The 17194-nt window shown below is 34.8% G+C and overlaps 1 protein-coding gene across 1 annotated transcript in view; it reads left to right on the top strand.

Moving 5' to 3' along the window:
- The window catches only part of CHD7 (chromodomain helicase DNA binding protein 7), a 127113-nt gene that overhangs the window by 61613 nt on the left and 48306 nt on the right, over positions 1-17194 (top strand). The window contains exons 6-7 of the mRNA XM_004679850.2: positions 6694-6749; positions 14207-14321. Coding sequence (XP_004679907.1) covers positions 6694-6749; positions 14207-14321 — 171 coding nt within the window. The remainder of the gene's footprint in view (positions 1-6693; positions 6750-14206; positions 14322-17194) is intronic.

Here is a 17194-nt window from a genome sequence, read left to right as displayed (position 1 = left end):
GCTAGTCCCATTAGGTCAAATCACGTAGCTTAGGTGTGTGGTAGGCTATGCCATCTGGATTTATGTAATTACATTCTGTGATGTTTACATAATGACAAAATTGTCTAAGAACATATTTCTTTATGTGATTCTTGACTGAATATAATTTCTTTATCATTTTATGGATACTTAGATTGTTCCTATACCTTGGGTGCTGTGATTAGAGCTGTGTAGGGGTACACATTTATGTTTTTGAGTTAGTGGTTTTATTTCTTTTGGATAAATACCCAGAAGTAGAATTGCTAGTTTTTGGGTTTTTTTTTGAGAAATCTCTCTATTGTTTCCCATTGTGTTTATACTAATTTACATTCCCACGAGTAGTGCACAAGGCTTCCCTTTTCTCCACATCCTTCTGAGCACTTGTTACTTTCTTCTTCTTTTTTTCCTTCTGATTATAGCTATTCTAACAGGTATAAGGTAGTAACTTGCTGTGGTTTTGATTTATGTTTCTCTGATGATTAGTGACATTGAACACCTTTTCATGTATCTGTTGGCGAGCTCTGTGCCTTCTTTGGAAAAATGTTTTTTGCAATCTTTTGTCCTCCCCCCCCTTTTTTTTTTTGGTTTCTTTTGGTTTTGCTACTGTTTCTATTCTTTATAAATTTTGGATATATCACTATGTGATTTGCAATTTTTTTTTCCCTTTCAGAAGGCTGCCTTTTCATTTTGTTGATAATTTCTTTTGTGGTACAGAAACTTTTTAGTTTGATCAGTTCCATTTGTTGTATCACTTAGAGTAGGTAAGAAGCTCAAAAATTTCCAAAGAAATGTATAGGAATTTAGAATTAGAGGTTTTTTTTTTAAAAAAGTATTAATTCATAGAAATCATAAGCATGACTATACCTCTTCAACTCTCTTAGGAAAGTTCACTACCCCTTCTCCTTCCCTCCCTTCCCTGAGGATGGAAGTTCCACTTGTCATTTTAGTGAATAGGTTTTTTCTCATACTTTTTAAAATATTTAAAACAATTTTATAATTATAATTATGAAATTATAATTTAAATAATTAAGATATTAATTAATATTCTTTGTCAGTGCAGAAATGAAATATAGAACTATTTCCAGTGTAACTTTTGAAGATAATATGACTTATTCTTTAAAGTTATTCACAACTCATTCATTGATTTGCAAAGGTGAGCTCTTAGTACCTGTCATTTGATTTAAATAGCTTTTTCATTGAGGGACATAGATACTCTGTGACAAAGAATTTTATTTCCATACTGATAGAGATTCCCCATTCATCCCAGCATCTCCTTTCTTGCTTAGTTTGAGAAATTTCTTTAAAGAATTACATAGTCATCCACATACACTTTCATATTCTAGCATACAATTTTCATTATCTCTGGAAAGTGATCTCTTTCAGATACAGATGTTCCTCTTTCATCTTGAATCATTGTGGAATATACCATACTTTCATTTATTTGCTTTCAAGGTGGATAGAAGTATAATCTCCCTATTTTGACATGCAAAACAAGCTTTTTGAACAAGTAAAATGTGTACAAAAGTATAACTTCCCTGTGACTGAGATCAGGAATGCAGGAATTACAGGACTTTCAATAAGGCTTTATCAAATAGGAAGCCTTTACTATTCAGAGACTATTCAGAGATCCTAAGAAGTGGAATTGCTCCAGTAGTAAATTTCTCTTTGCCTTTATTGCAATACTGTTTGCTTTTCTATTGTGTTATTCACAGGGTAGATTTGTATCAGAATATACAACTCTAGTTCTTATACAGCAAGAACAACATATCAAGATATTTTCCAGTTGAGTGGACAGTGGTATGGAGTAGCTTTCTGGTGATTCTTTGAACATGAGGATTTTATCTCTGTTTATTTACATGATAAAATCACAACCAAATTTCCCACCTGGTCAAGTAGAAATGAGCACTATTTAACTCATTAGAAAGGTTGCATTTTTTCCTACTAATGACTCTAGAACTGTTAATTTGTGAATTGTAGATATATGACAAAATTTAAATACTTGACATGCTTTGAAATATAGTCCCCTTCACTGAACTGAAGTGACTTGTTTGAGTAAATAGCATGTGGTTTGGATGGGACATATTAATTTTCATTCAATTGCTAGTTCTTCAGCAGGCATACTCAGCAGGTTTGGGGGTTGCAAATTGTAATTAGCTCTATTATTCAGAGCTACTTACTCTGTGCATTATGTAGGACATTGCTTTTTCTTTTGTTTTGCCTACTTCCAAGACTTTTTTCCTTTTTTTTTTTATTACCCTTTAAATGTCGGTACCAGTTGTTTCAGCATAAATATTATTTCCTTTTACAGATGATGATTTATATATCATAGGGAATTAAAAGTCACTGTAATTATACATGAGGTTGAAATGTTGAATTGGTGAATTTTAGGATGGAAGAAATGTGTGGAAAATATTTTTTTTAATGATTTAAAGGAAGAGATGATGTCATTAACTTTATTACAAATTATTGGCATTTCATAAAGCCATTTAGAAAGTTGTAAACATTAGCAGGTACTGACTTTTTAAGCTGTTAATGTTCTTGAAATAACTCCTTCAGTTATCAGCTTTAATAACAACAGGGGAAAGTATGGCAAGTAGAAACAAAAGGAAATTTGAGATTTTTCTGTGAATTCTAATTCTGCCTGCTAGTCTGTTTCCTATTACCATGAATAATTGAAGACGTAGCTCTGAGAAGGTGCCTTTATCTTTCCCTGGCAATATGAGGGAAACTGACTGTGAGTTCTCAGAGCCTACTAATGTATGGTGCTGACACATAGTGGGGACTCAAAGGCTTTCAGAGTCAGTTGCCCTCATCACTGTAGCCTAAGAAGGATGTTCAATTGTGATGGAGTCATACAAGCCCATTTAAGAGCGACTCCTGAATTCAGCACCTCATTTTAAATACAGATGGCTGCCATTTATGTTCTTCTAAATTGAAAGTAATGATCATGAGACCTAGTAGAAGAGACGGACTTGACAGTTGAATTTGGAGATAAATATAAGAGTGAACTTTTGGCTTGTATAAAGTTTGGTTCTCTTTTTTGCCTCCCACATTTACTCCTCATGTAAATTTCTACTTTGAAATTTTTTTTTTCTGCTATGAGCCATCTGTCTTTGGGGAACAATGATTCAAATCCTGTTTTGTATTAGGTCAAAATAGTTTTAAAAACAACTGTATCCCCTAAATTTCTTCATTTTCCTTTAAGTTTACTATGTGATATATTTTCTTTTTAAGAGGTTATTTATCTTAATTTTTTACTGTGGAGACAATGGTATACAAAACCATATATGACTAAGCTATAGGTTAATAACCCTTCAGATGTATATACTACAGCACACTCAACTGCAAGATACCCACAGACCTCCACCATAGTCCATTGTGCCCTTCCACACTTTGCTCTCTATTCTCCCTGTTCCCCAACTGGTAGCTTCATTTCTGTAGTTAGATTTCTAGTGTTTGTTTTGGCTTGGTTTTGCCTTTGCTTTTTTTTTTTTTTCCTGTATTCCACTTGAGTGAAATAAAAATTTCAGTGTGTGTGTTTTCTTTAGCTAATCTCAGTAACAACAATACAAATAGCTCATAGAGAAGGCAGAATTCTTCATCCCATTTATTACGTTCTTATTCTCTCCCTCAGTGAGGTATGATTTGGTATCTCTTTTGGAGTGTGTGATAGTTTGGGAAAGACATAAGAGACATAAGAAGGGATTCATACTGTTACCTTACTGATTTATTTATTGAGGTGCTTTCTAATCCTTTGTATTACACTTCACAAAATCTTCCTTCTTTTATACTCTATAGTTCTGTTTCTCTAATATGATTGCTTAATTTAGTAGGATGTTTATGAATGGTTGCTTTTCTTTCATACTACAGGACTAGCATTAGGTGGAAGAGTGTTTTAGAATCTAGGTGACGAAAGAGTTGATTTATTGCCTGATCATGTTTTCTAGTTTATCTGAACAATTGGGCAAATATGACTTCATATGTTTGGAACTTTAAATTTCTTGTGAGTAATAAGGACTTTGGTAGGCCAGTGTTGGAATCCAGTGAAAAGATAAACACATTTCTTAGAACTACTTTGTTGAATATACAGTATTCCTTTAAAGGTCTCTCACATTTAGTGGTCACTGTCCATGAAGTAAATTAGTTGAAGTTTTGGTATGTGCAGAAAGGGAAACTTCAACTATTCATTGCCTATGCCCTTTATAGAGTGCTTCTGAAAGCTGGGGTAGGAAGGTAGAAGTTGGAGCTCTTTTCAATTATCATTAAATTTTGGTAAAACTGACTGCCATTTAATGAATAATTAAGTAATGCTCCCCTAGGCTGATGATTTCATGCACCTTTTTTTTTTTAAACTATTAAGCCATCTTTGCCCCACTGTTCAGATAAACTTTACTATTAGTAAAGCAGAAGAAGTCAACATAATAATATATATATGAAGTAAAAGGATATAAAGTAGTTGTCTTTATAGTTCTGGGGTAACTGATTAGTGATCTCATTTGTGCGGTCAGTTCAGCAAAGCAACAGGCTTACAATTTTGGGCATTCAAATAGAAAAAGACTCTGGGACAATTCTGCACCAGTTCCATAAGCTCCCACGTGAAGTCTAAGAACCTAATGACTTCCTCTCAGACAGCTTTATACCTTCTGTTTAGGGGTCTCCACATCAGGTTCCCAGAAATAACTAATCTGGGTGTTAATGAATATGAGTGTTAATGAGAGACAGGAAGAGACAGTTGAAGGTTGTGTCAGAGCTTTTTGAGAGCAGCATTGAAACAGAACGAAAACTACCTCTGAAGCTTAAGAGTTGCTCCTTTGGACTTTGGTGCCCTCTTAGTAATTATGGGATGGTAAAAGTACATAGAATGAAATGGAAAGGATGGGATATGAGGAAAGAGCAGGAAGAAATCAGGAAATAGTGCAGCAGAGAAATAATTCAACTTGGCGTTTTACCTTCACACACTTAATTTTGGAAAACTCAGAATTGAAAGATACAGTAAGTATTAAAAATATAGAACCATTAGATCACACATTTTAATTCCATTATAGATTTGATATGTTATGAGAAGCATCAATGGATCTGAGCTCATTCTCGCTTCCTATTTTCCTGGATTATCTATTGTCTTACCTTTGCTTTCTTCCCCAATCTCCAGTTGCGAGCAAAGATAATGTATCTTGAAATGACTCTTGAAATGTGAAGTAGTATAATATTGGGGTTAGAAAATGTAAGGCAGGTGCTGAATGGTTGTAGCTTGAACTGACTAGAGTTTATAAATTAATTGCAGGTTTATGTTGTTGGTTCTTGGATGTAAACATTTCATTTTCATTTTGGGCAACTAAAAGTGTGGCCATTGGTTTTGTTTTTGTTTTTTTTTTTTTTGGATATATTGAAATGGCTGTTGTATAAGTCATGACTGTTTATAGATCCATTTGTGTAGCACCAGATATTATATATTTTGATCACAGTCCTGACTATCCTGTGATGTCTGAACAGATGGAAAAACTGTTTAAAATTTAGGTTAACTGATATGTGAGAGTGTCAAAAAGAAGTTTAAGTGCACAATTTTTGGTGATATTTTAAAGATTAGGGATTAGGGAACTCATAGTCTCTTGAAACAGATCCTGTGCCAGTCTGTCATGTACCAGAAGTTTTTACTCCTTTGTCCTCTACCATGTTCCTACTTGCCTTCAGCTTCTTTGCAGCATCTCTGAGAAAGTTTAGCAGCCAATTGTGACCCTCAAGGCAGACTTGGGTACTCTTGTAAGAGTATAAAAACAATCCCTAAACATCTGTAAGTGGTATTTATGTTTTACATCCCTAATTTAGCTGATCAAATGTTCTAGAAGAAAATTACATATTACAATGTGTGTAACAACCTAAAACCAAAAAGAAAAAAAATATTGAAAGGGATGCTTAAAATATCATGAATGATCTCTTTTATGTATACTCCAGTGGGTTGGATCAAGGGAGAAGTTACAGATAATCTTACCACTGAACTCCTGATTTGGCTAATGTGTATCACAATTTTAACCTTACCTAAATGTAGTATTTGGAGTGTTAATTTTATTTGGCTGCTATATGTGTGAGACATCTTGTCTGAGAGGTTTTAATTGTACCATTGAGTAAAACTAAAACTGTGAATAGTGATACAGTGAAATTACAGCATAAGAACAAGGTTTAGTTTTATATGGTTTCTTGTTTAGAGTTATTAACTATATGGAGGAATAAATGTCTTTTAAATATTTTAAAACATTACAAAACCCACAATGTAAAGTTGCCATGAGGCAGCCAAAAATAATACATATGGCATTCAGGAGAGCAGTTGCTAATTGGCTGCTGCCTGAGAAAATGGTACACTTGGCGTCTACTTAACACTGTGGGTTTGGCAGAGAGCCACATTTGGGGTCAGGTTGCTGTGAATGAAGCTGCATGTGGTTAGGGAGGAGTTAAAGTGATTCATGTCTTAGGAGCTGTAGCACGTCGAGCAGCATGCACTGGTCTAAGCAAGACAGTCTCCGTCTCCCAGCCTCCCACCACCTCACAAGGTGTTCCTCTTCCCAACAACATCCTTTGCTGTTACCATTCCTAGTTTGTGTCCCTATGGAAGTAAATCACTACTTTTAGAATATTCTTATAGATGGTTTTTAAGTACTTGCTCGAAATTCTCTTTTGTTGCAGAAGGAATCTGGAGAGGATGTAGAAGTTGAGGAATTCTATGTGAAATACAAAAATTTGTAAGTAGACTGTGATTTTTTTTTAAGTGGGGGAATAATATACTTCCATGTTATGAATGTTGTTTTTCTCAAAAATGTGTAATGGTATAAAGTCACCTATGTTTTACATTTCACCGAGTAGTTCTTTTTGGAGAGGATAAAGACTTGTGCAATAATAGGAAAATGGGGAAAGTAATGATTCACTTATCCTCTGAGAATGGGTTTTACTCTGTGGTTCTACTCTCTTCTATATACGGGATGCCAAATGTTTAAGAGAATTCCAGTGTTGCCTAAAGGCTCTTAGAAAATCGTGACATCACTCATGTTTCAAGAAGCAGGGAGCTTTGAATTATCTGTCTTTATTTCTATTTTCTGTTCAGTTAATTTGAATTTCAGAACTTAAAATAAGACTAAATTGAAAAACTTGTTCTAGATGTGTGCTGTATACCAGGTTGAAGCATACATTTTGATGAACTAGCGTAGTATAAAGATCAGTAGTTACCCTGTGAGGATGATAAGGGCCATTTTCTGCGTTAAACAATAATCATAGAATAAGGACCAAAATATTTATTGATAATGTGAAAATTAAATTTATTTTAAACTTTATAAGGCAAAGAACTTGTACCTTATTTGTAAGGTATGCTTAAAGGGATGCTTTTGTAAGTTGTTACAAAAGTAGCCTAAGGAATTTGTTCTACACTAGAAAAGCAAAACACGAGGCCCCACTGTTTCTGTCATTCTTTCTTACTTCTTACTAAGACACCATCTTAATATACTGATGCACTGCTGAAGAAGTTTTGTAAGCATAGCCTGTTTATCAAGAAAAATGTTGAAGCAATTTCTTGTCAGTGTTTTTTGAGAGTTCAGTGAAATACAGAATCTGTCATTAAAAAAATGCTTGGTAAATATTAGTTGTAATTATTTATTATGAGTTTATACATGTAGAAATTATACATAATGAGTTGATTTCATATAGTCTTACAAGGAGAGTGGTTAGGACAGGCAAATAGAAGATAACTAAGTAAGTAACTGAGAGTTCACTGGTAGACTTATCAAATCAAATTTAGAGAAAAGTAGTTTAAGGGCCTTAACAGGTGGATCTCATCCAGATCTCTGCAGTAGGTCCTACGGTGCTTGATTCATACAAAATATCTGATGTCATCTGTCCATGACCCTAGAAGAGCACATGGTTTTCCAAAGCAGGTACTACAGCCAGGTCAGGAACCAGTCATATGAGATGATGCCAACAAACTTTCCTGTCTGGTATTATTGAAATTAAAATTTCCATAAAACTAACATTTCTCTACATCTTTTATTTGATGTCATATAAGTTACACAGGAAAATTATAGACAGAGTACATAAAGAATTCTTGTTTTTATGATCAAATGGTATCTTGTGTAAAAGGTACAATAAGGCTCTTAATTATGCTAGTGGTGCTAAGTGGTATGTACTAATTCTATCGTTCCCTCTTTATTAGTTAGACTTATACTAATAGGACAAGCTTACACACTTTTGCCCATTTGCTTATTTGTAGCTAAGTATAAGCCTGTAGAAGCTAATATTTCTCATTGGTTCATAGCTTTTTATTAATATTTTCATTCTTTGTTTACATTATCCCAGTTAGCCAGTGGATGGATCCCTTTCAAATTGGCTCTCTCTTCTTGTGTCTTTATCCCCATCTTTCTTGGAATACTTACTTTTGGACACCAGAGGATATTCTACTTATATCTTTTAGTTTCCTTGTTTATGTCCTGGAATCATTATTTCTCCAAGGAACCTTGGTTGAATTACTGGAGAATGACATTTAGAAACCAAGAGTCAAATAGTAGGTGTGCTCGTTACAACTGGAAAATCATTGCTACATTATCTGCTCAGTGAGACAGGTATATATACACATCAAATATACATGCATACCTTACATATACATATGTGTATGCTTATTACATGCATCCATATCCATATCCATATATATGCACACACATACCTCTGTCTACACACTTACTTTTTTTTTTTTTTTATTAAAGATTTATTTGTGCATACAGAACTGGGGTACAGGCCAGAGGCTCAGGGTGGTGAGAGGCTTCACCAGAGACAGAGTGGGGAACAGAACAGGCAGATCAACGAAGTACACTGCTGAGGGGAGCAGCGGGCGGGTCAGGAGAGGTCTGCCACACCATGTGGTCACCTCCGGGGCAGCCAGGAATGGAACTCATGCGGAAGCGGCTTTAGATTCTCAGTGCTGTGCTTTAACCCGCTGCGCCACCAGGGAGGGCCCACACTTACCTTTTAATAACAATGAAAAACAATGCCTTTACATTGATGCTTCCAATTTTATTACCATACCACAGGGGTCATTTTGTCCTTTTTTAATAATAATGACTCCTTTCTTACACCACTAGAAATCTGACTATTACCATCGTTAACATATTTGCTTATTGCCAATCTCAGAATATACAGGTGGTTTCAGGATTATTGATCTTATTTCTTTGAAAAAGAAGCCTACTGAGTTAAGAGTTCATCCAGTATTTGTTTAGAGTTTTTTGTCTTTACTAGGCAGGTATTGAGTCTAAATGTTTTATTTAAAAATGCGTTGGGTTAATTCTCCTCCCCCTACTCCTTTTACTGTGGTTATATTATTGATTTGATACTCAGTTTGATTCGTTAGTTTCTGTTTGTACAATAATTCCTCCTTATCCATAGTTTAACTTTACAGTGGTTTCAGTTACCTGTGGTCAACCACGGTCTAAAAATGTTATATGCAATGAGATATTTTGAGAGACAGACACATACCACATTCACATACCTTTTATTAAAGTATACCATTGTAATTGTTCTATTTTATTATCACATCTCTTAATGTGACTAATTTATAAACTAAACTTTATTATAAGTAACTATGTAGCGGAAAAAGCATAGTATATGTTGGGTTTGCTACTGTCCATGATTTTAGGCACCATTGCGGGTATTGGAGTATATCTCCCATAGATAAGGAAACATTGTTGTGTTTGTATTCTATTTCCACTCCCCCTCTATCCTTGATGAATTTATTTTTTTTTCAAATTTCATGAAATATTTATGATTCATTTAATCCCTTTCCTTTTCATTCCTACTCCCATTCTTACTGATCCCATCTTTAGTCTTTTTGTCATTTTTCACATGAAAATGTAGGTATAAATTTTATATATAATATTTCCCTTTCTTCATTATATACAAAAGAATAATATAGCATCAGTGTATGTTTGCATTTTGCTTTTTCTACAGTATTATCTTCTGGAAATTACCACTGTCACTTTATAGATCTTTCTCATTCTTTATAATAGCTGCATAATATTCCATTTTAGGTCTACATTTTAGCTTTTCCAACCAATCTCCTTTGTATGTGGGCATAAGTGGCTTCTGATAGTTTACAGTTGTAGATAATGCTGTACATACATTATGCCTATGTTTTTTCGAATTGTTGGAGACATAGGTTCAGGGTAACTTTTTTAGTAGTGGGATTGCTACATCAAAAGGAAAACATATATAAACAGTTCTGTTAGATATTAGATTCCTTTCCAAAAGGGTTGTATCAGTTAGCATTTCTACTAACATTGTACAACCTTTCCAATATAGTGTGGTATTTGGATTTTTTCACTTTTTGTGAAAACTCATATTTTAGTGTGTTTTTATTACCACTTCTTTTATTGTGAATGACTCAAAAACATCATCTCCTGTCTGATAGCCATTTTTATATCTTGTTTTGTCAGATGTATGTTAATATTTTTTACCTAGTTTTCCATTGTGCTTTTTCATTATTAAGACTTCTTTTATATATACACAGAGTATTAGTCCTTTATCTTTGTTATCTGTTGCAATTATTTTTTTCCCAGTTTCACTTGCTTTTTGACTTTTTGTTAGTTTTTGCATTGTGAATCTAAACAATATATATAGTTAGATTTATTAATCTTCTGTTATGCCTAGCCTTTGAGTCATTGTTAGAAAGACCCCCATGCCCCCCCCCCCCCCGAGGTAAAACAGGATTTGCCATATTTTTCCTGTAGTATTTGCATGGTCTAATTTTCTGCATGCAGACACCTAATTCTCTGGTATTTATTCTTATATATAACATAAAGCATGCCTCTGATTTAATGCTTTATAAATATATTGTTTCAGCACCATTATTCAAAAGTCTACCTCAGACCCAGTTTTTTGAGATACAACTTTCATCATGTACTAAAGTGACATTTATATGGTAAAGGTACCTTATTCTGATCCTTTGATCCATTTGTCTATTCATGAGCCAGTAGTCCCCTGTTTTACTTACAGAGGTTTCGTAGTATATTTTAATATCTGGTATATCTAGTTTTCTCTGTGAGATTTTCCTTTTTTGCTAGTTTGTTTATATATGTACAGTATTAACTTGTCTCTTCTATAAAAATGTTATGTTTGTCCTTTAATTTACATTGTACTAAATATACAATTCTACTTTGTGTTTTACTATGATTTTAAATATTTTCAAATACATTTTATACCTAAGTTTTTCTCTGAATCTTCTAAGTAGTCATTGTGTGACTGGAAGCAGTTAACATCTGTATATTAATTTTATTTATTTTTTTAAATTGAAAGAGAGGGAGGCCAGGGAGGCGCAGCAGGTTAAAGCACTGCACTAAGAAGCTTAAGCCACTTCCGCATGAGTTCAATCCCCGCCTGCCCCGGAGGAGATCCACATGGCGTGGCAGACCTCTCCTGACCCTCCCGCTGCTCCCCTCAGCAGTGTACTTTGTCGATCTGCCTGTTCTGCTCCCCACTCTGTCTCTGGTGAATTCTCTCACCTTCTGCATCTCTGGCCTGTACCTCAGTTCTGTGTAAATAAATAAATAAATCTTAAAAAAAAAATTGAAAGAGATTTTTACTTGTGCATACAAGAACTGGGGTGTAGGCCAGAGGTGAGTGTGTGGGAGGGCATCATAGAATTCACAACAGACAGCTGTACTGAAATATACTCCTGAAGGGAGCAGTGGGTGAGGCAAGGAGAAGTCTGCTGTGCCATTTGGGTCATCTCCCTGGCAACTGGGGATTGAACTCATGCTGCAGTGTATGCAGATAGCTTGATGAGGCTGTCTTAAACAACCCTGTGCCACCAGGGAGGCCCCATATGTTAATTTTATGTGCTGTTACAATACTGAATTATTTTGTTATTTTTTAAATTAGTTTCAAATTGATTCTCTAGGGTTTCCAGTTATGCAGTTATATCATCTACAAATATAGTTTGACTTTTATTTTACATTTATTGCTCCTCTTATTCTCTCTATTATAATAGCATTGGCTAATACTTCATATATGATATTGAATAATTTTGGAGATAGTGATCATTCTTGTCTTGTTTCTGATCTTAGTGGGACACTTACAGATTTTCTCCATTTGGTGGAATCATTGACGGAAAATTTCAGTTTCATTTACAAGAGGGAGAGAGAATAGGGTGGAACCACTTGCTGTTGTGCCTGTGTCCACCTCATGGCCACACTGGTGGTGCTCTAAAGGCAGGCATTTGAACTAAGACAGGTATACTGACTGCCCACATGCCTTTTTTAGCCAGTAATTAGGAGGCTAGAACTGGTTGCTTTCTATGATATTTGTTTTTCATTATAATAATATTGAGTAATATTTATTGGAAAGTTGAAAAATAAAAGTTGGAAAACAAAATACTTGCATAAGAAATGTCTACACATACTGTTATGACAATTAAATTATCACTAAATTAATTGAAAACATACAAATTTACAATCCTGAAAAATTTTTTAAGTAGAAATGATTCTTTATATCAAAGAAAATAAGGAATGGCTGATATGAGTGTTAGTATTTTCAGTGCTTTGCACTCAGACACATGATGGGCACTGAGTATTTATTGACCACAGGCTGAGTATGTTTTCCTTGACTCCTTTTTTAAGTGTTTTTTTCTTTCATTCCAGACACTAGCAGTTTATCATTTCATTCCATTGGTTATTGTACAAAGAGCAACAGTTCTCAGAGTGTAGTCTCAGCCTTACTAGGGCCCTTGAGACAATTTTGGGAGATGTGTAAGGTGAAAGCTTCTTAAGTCTAATAAGTTGTTTGCCTACCAGATGGCACAGTTGAGTTTTCCAAGAGCTACGTGATCTATGGTATCACAGCAGACTGAATGAGAAGTAGATAAGAGAATCCTGCTGTATCCTATCTATTACACCAAATTGTGCAAGACCATTTTCTACACTAAACTTATTATGTTTTAAAGAATATCATAAACTTTCATTTAAAATGTTACTTACACTGAAATGTAATGGATTAACTGCTGTATTTTCAAATTAAACAATAAATATCAATAGATAACCCCCTAAATAAAAAAAAATACTATGCAGTATTATCATCCAAAAATGATAGTTGTTATTACCAAATATGTGCATTTCATTTAGTCTATTTTTTTCTGTGTATGCATATGTATTTGAAGTCCTTATCTCTCTTAGTCAATTGTCGGAGTAGATCAGTCCTACTTTTGAAAATGCATATTTAGATGCTGCATAAATATTGATTATATTTATTTAATCATAAGTCCTTCCCAAATTAGTAATCATTTTTTGAAAGATTTCATAATAGGTACATAATTTTTAGAGTGATAATACTTTGATGTTGAAAGAAGTTTGTATTCAAGCATCTCTTCTTTTTCATGCGGTTAGGGGGAGGGAGGGCAAGAAGAGGATAATGAAACGTAAGAATACTGAACTACCAAATAAAGGAATGTCAGAGGTATCAAAAGACATTGACTATATACTGATGAATTTCAGGGATAATAAAGGGAGGGTGGACAATATTCAGGGTAAGGTTACAGAAGACGCAGCTGCTGAAAGAAGGCAGGTGTGTATTGAAATGGGAGTGCAAGAACAGGGTGACCAGTAGAAACTGAGAAATTCACAAGGGATTGAGGGTGATTACTTCAGATTTTCTAGAAGAATTTGGGAGAGCAGGAACTGATCAGGGGCTGGTGGGGCGTGGGTATTTAGAGGGTGGGTAGTACTCCTTTTGTAGGTTGCGTTTACCTTTGCTTCTTTAAATTGGAATGCTTTTAACTTTACGTAGAAACTTTTATTTCTCAGTGATAAAAGGCTCAAATATAAATACATAATCAAAGCCACTCAGTAGTACTAACTGTTTTATACTGAAGAGTAATACACTCACTTAAGAAAATAGCTTGTTTCCGGTACCCCTCTCCTCCTGCTTTGTTTTTAAATGGGAAATGTGTAAGAGCCTGCTGGAGGCTCAGGACAGAAGGGAAATTTTTAGGCACTATAATTGATTTTCTTTATTTTTTCCTCAAAAGGTAGTGATATTGACTATTGCTCAACAGCCTGAGTGATTAAACAGGTTATTTTGCTAATGATCTGTTTTGTTGACTTTTTAAACAAAAATACATATAATTAGGATTAATTGTGTTTTGCATATTTCAAGTGTTTTTTATTCTTTTTAGCTCTTATCTTCATTGTCAATGGGCATCTGTAGAAGATCTGGAAAAAGATAAGAGAATTCAACAGAAAATAAAAAGATTCAAGGCAAAGCAGGGCCAGAACAAATTCCTTTCAGAGGTATGAGCTATTTAATTTCCTTTGTTTATTAAAATATTTTTAATTTTGAATTTTAGTTAAGTTATTAAGGAAAGCCAGTTTGCCTCATTTGAAGCTGTTACATGCATGTTAGTAACTGGTTATTGCCTCCCAAAATTTGTAAACAGGAAATTTCTCATTCTTCCTGTTGCTTACTCTAGAAAATACTGGTTCTTATGATGTTATGTAGAAATATGATGATAAGATTAACATCTTTTAATGAAAGTACAGTTAGGTAGTGAAAATAAGTGCACAGAAATATTTTGTTGCAACTGAGCATTTTAAAAACTATATAGTAAGTATGAAGTACAGGTTAAGGGTATAGCATTTAACTTCATTTGAGGGAGGTACGTGATATTTCTTTTGTCACTACCTGATTACAGAGGAATCACTAAACTAATTTTTAGAAATGTGCTGTGGCATAGATATTGATAAAATATTTTGCTTGCCCCCAGTTTATCTTTGCAGGTGACAGAACCCTGCGATAGAATCGTTTTTCCATGCTTCTAACAGGCATATTCTAAAGTTTATATTAATGGCCAAGGCAGGGGCTTGCTATTTTACCATATATATTTATATATACTTATGATATATAGCACAGGGGAGAAAGTGGACTTTTTAAAAAAGATATGCATTTTATTTATGCATACAAGAGCTAGGGTGCAGGCCAGAGGTGTGAGAGGTAAGAGGATTCACCAGAGAGAGTAGAGAGTAGAACAGGTGGATCTACTGAAATTGCTGAGGGGAACAACAGGTGACACCGGAGAGGTCTGCTGCATCATGTGGGTCACCTGTCTGGCCAGGGGTTGTGCTTGTGTTGCAGTGGCAGCTGATAGCTTCATAGTGCTGTGTCTTAAGTCCTAGAGCCACCAGGGAGGCCTGAGCAAACTACATTTTTAAACACTGCCAAGATCTCTTCCAAAATGGTCAATTTCACATTTTTTAAAAACTGCTTACTGTTGTCCCTGGATTTTTGATCACCAGTGTGGTGATCAAGTATAACTCATGTTGAAAGATGAAACTTGCTGATTTATTAATTTTCCTCTCCATAAAAGTTATTGTACATTGTAAAAAAGCATGAAATTTGCTATAAAATAATACTTGTTTTGTCTACTCACATCCCTACTTGACATTTTGGGAAAGGAAGTGAGGACAAAACAGTATTGAGTACTTTAGCTCATAATATTCTTTTTTTTAGATTTATTTATTTATGCATACAGAGCTAGGGTACAGGCCAGAGGTGCAGGGGTGTTGAGAGGATTCACCAGAGACAGACTGGGGTGCAGAACAGGCTGACTTACGAAGTACACTGCTGAGGGGAGTAGTGGGCGTGTCAGGAGAGATCTGCTGCGCCATATGGGTCACCTCTGGGGCGGGGGATCGAACTCATGCTGAAGTGGCTTTAGCTTCTTAGTGCTGTGCTTCAACCTGCTGCGCCACCAGTGAGGGCCCTCTCATAAAATTCTTATCATTGCAGGTGACAGAACCCTGCGATAGAATCGTTTTTCCATGCTTCTAACAGGCATATTCTAAAGTTTATATTAATGGCCAAGGCAGGGGCTTGCTATTTTACCAGACATATGTCTTTATTACCACCTGTTAGTCATGATATTATACTTCTATGTAGTGTAGAAGTTAGCACTGAAGCGAATAGAGGCACTCATATATAAGTAACTCCTTACCTCCTGAAGAATATGTAGGTGATTCTTGCTTTGAAAGGGAAGTTTCTAAGAAAACACTGAAGTTCTCCCCCCCCCCCCCACGGTCTTCAAGTTCGTAATGTAGCTAAATGTAAATTTTTGTGACATTTGGCAATTTGAAATCATTGTCTGCTTTTTAAAAAGCCACTGCATTTTCTGCTGACCTTATCTGCAGATCAGATTAGGGGAAAAGGAGAGAAGAATGCAATAGTAGTTGTCACTGCTCCTTCAACCCGCGCCTCCCCCCCCCCGCCCTCTTCCCCAGCTGTCATCCTTAAATTTGGTTCTGTTTATTAAATTTTATTTGGAATTTGTTTGCTGGATTCAGATGCACTTCATTGACATGACTCTAGCTTTGTAGCCTATCTATTTGGATGTGAATCACCTGTACCAAGGTTGAAATATATTAGCTTGCTGGTAACCTGGCAACTAGAAAGCTTAGGTTTTTTGTCCTGAATAGAAATAACATAAACTTGAGTCTGAAAGATGATACAGGATTAGCAGAGAAGGGTAAACATTCTGTTCTCTCTCCTTGTATACATGCACACATACCTCCACGCACACCTTTGTCATAATTCATAGTCAATGGGGCTTCAACTATACTGTGGTTCCCCTACTTTGGAATTTTCAGATATGATTACTTTTGTGTTCTTTGGACTACTTTAGGCTTTATCATAACTGCTGCAACCAAAATCTCTATTCAAAAACATTGAAACTGAAAATTGCATCACACATTCTGGCATAGATTACTCACAAAATAAAAGTCTTTAGGAGTAATAATAGTATTTTAATTCAGCAATGAAAACTTTTTAAGACCAGGCTGTTTTAAAGAGAGAGGTTTTACCATCAAAGCCTTGTATAAAATGTTTTAGTGTTTATGCTATACATATGAATACCATACATATTATTTAACAAAATGTAGAAACTTTTGACAAAGTCAGTGCATTAATATGTTAACATTTACAGTTTAACATTTCAGGAATATTTTGCCTTAATACTCAACTGTTTGTAAAAGCTTTCTTTTACAAATCATAACTATATCTTTGGAGTTATGATTTTTTGTTTCATAACTTATAGTTCAAAGTGCCCACACTGGGAATTATAAATGAGCATAGAAGCCCAGAGAATGTTTGTTATCCTTGAGCCAACTGTGAT

The sequence above is a fragment of the Condylura cristata genome, unplaced genomic scaffold (genome assembly GCF_000260355.1).
Source record: "Condylura cristata isolate star-nosed mole 26May11 unplaced genomic scaffold, ConCri1.0 scaffold00009, whole genome shotgun sequence".
In the NCBI taxonomy this organism is placed as follows: Eukaryota; Metazoa; Chordata; class Mammalia; order Eulipotyphla; family Talpidae; genus Condylura; species Condylura cristata.
Note: the sequence above shows the minus strand (reverse complement) of the source record. Positions and strands in the feature narration are given on the sequence as shown.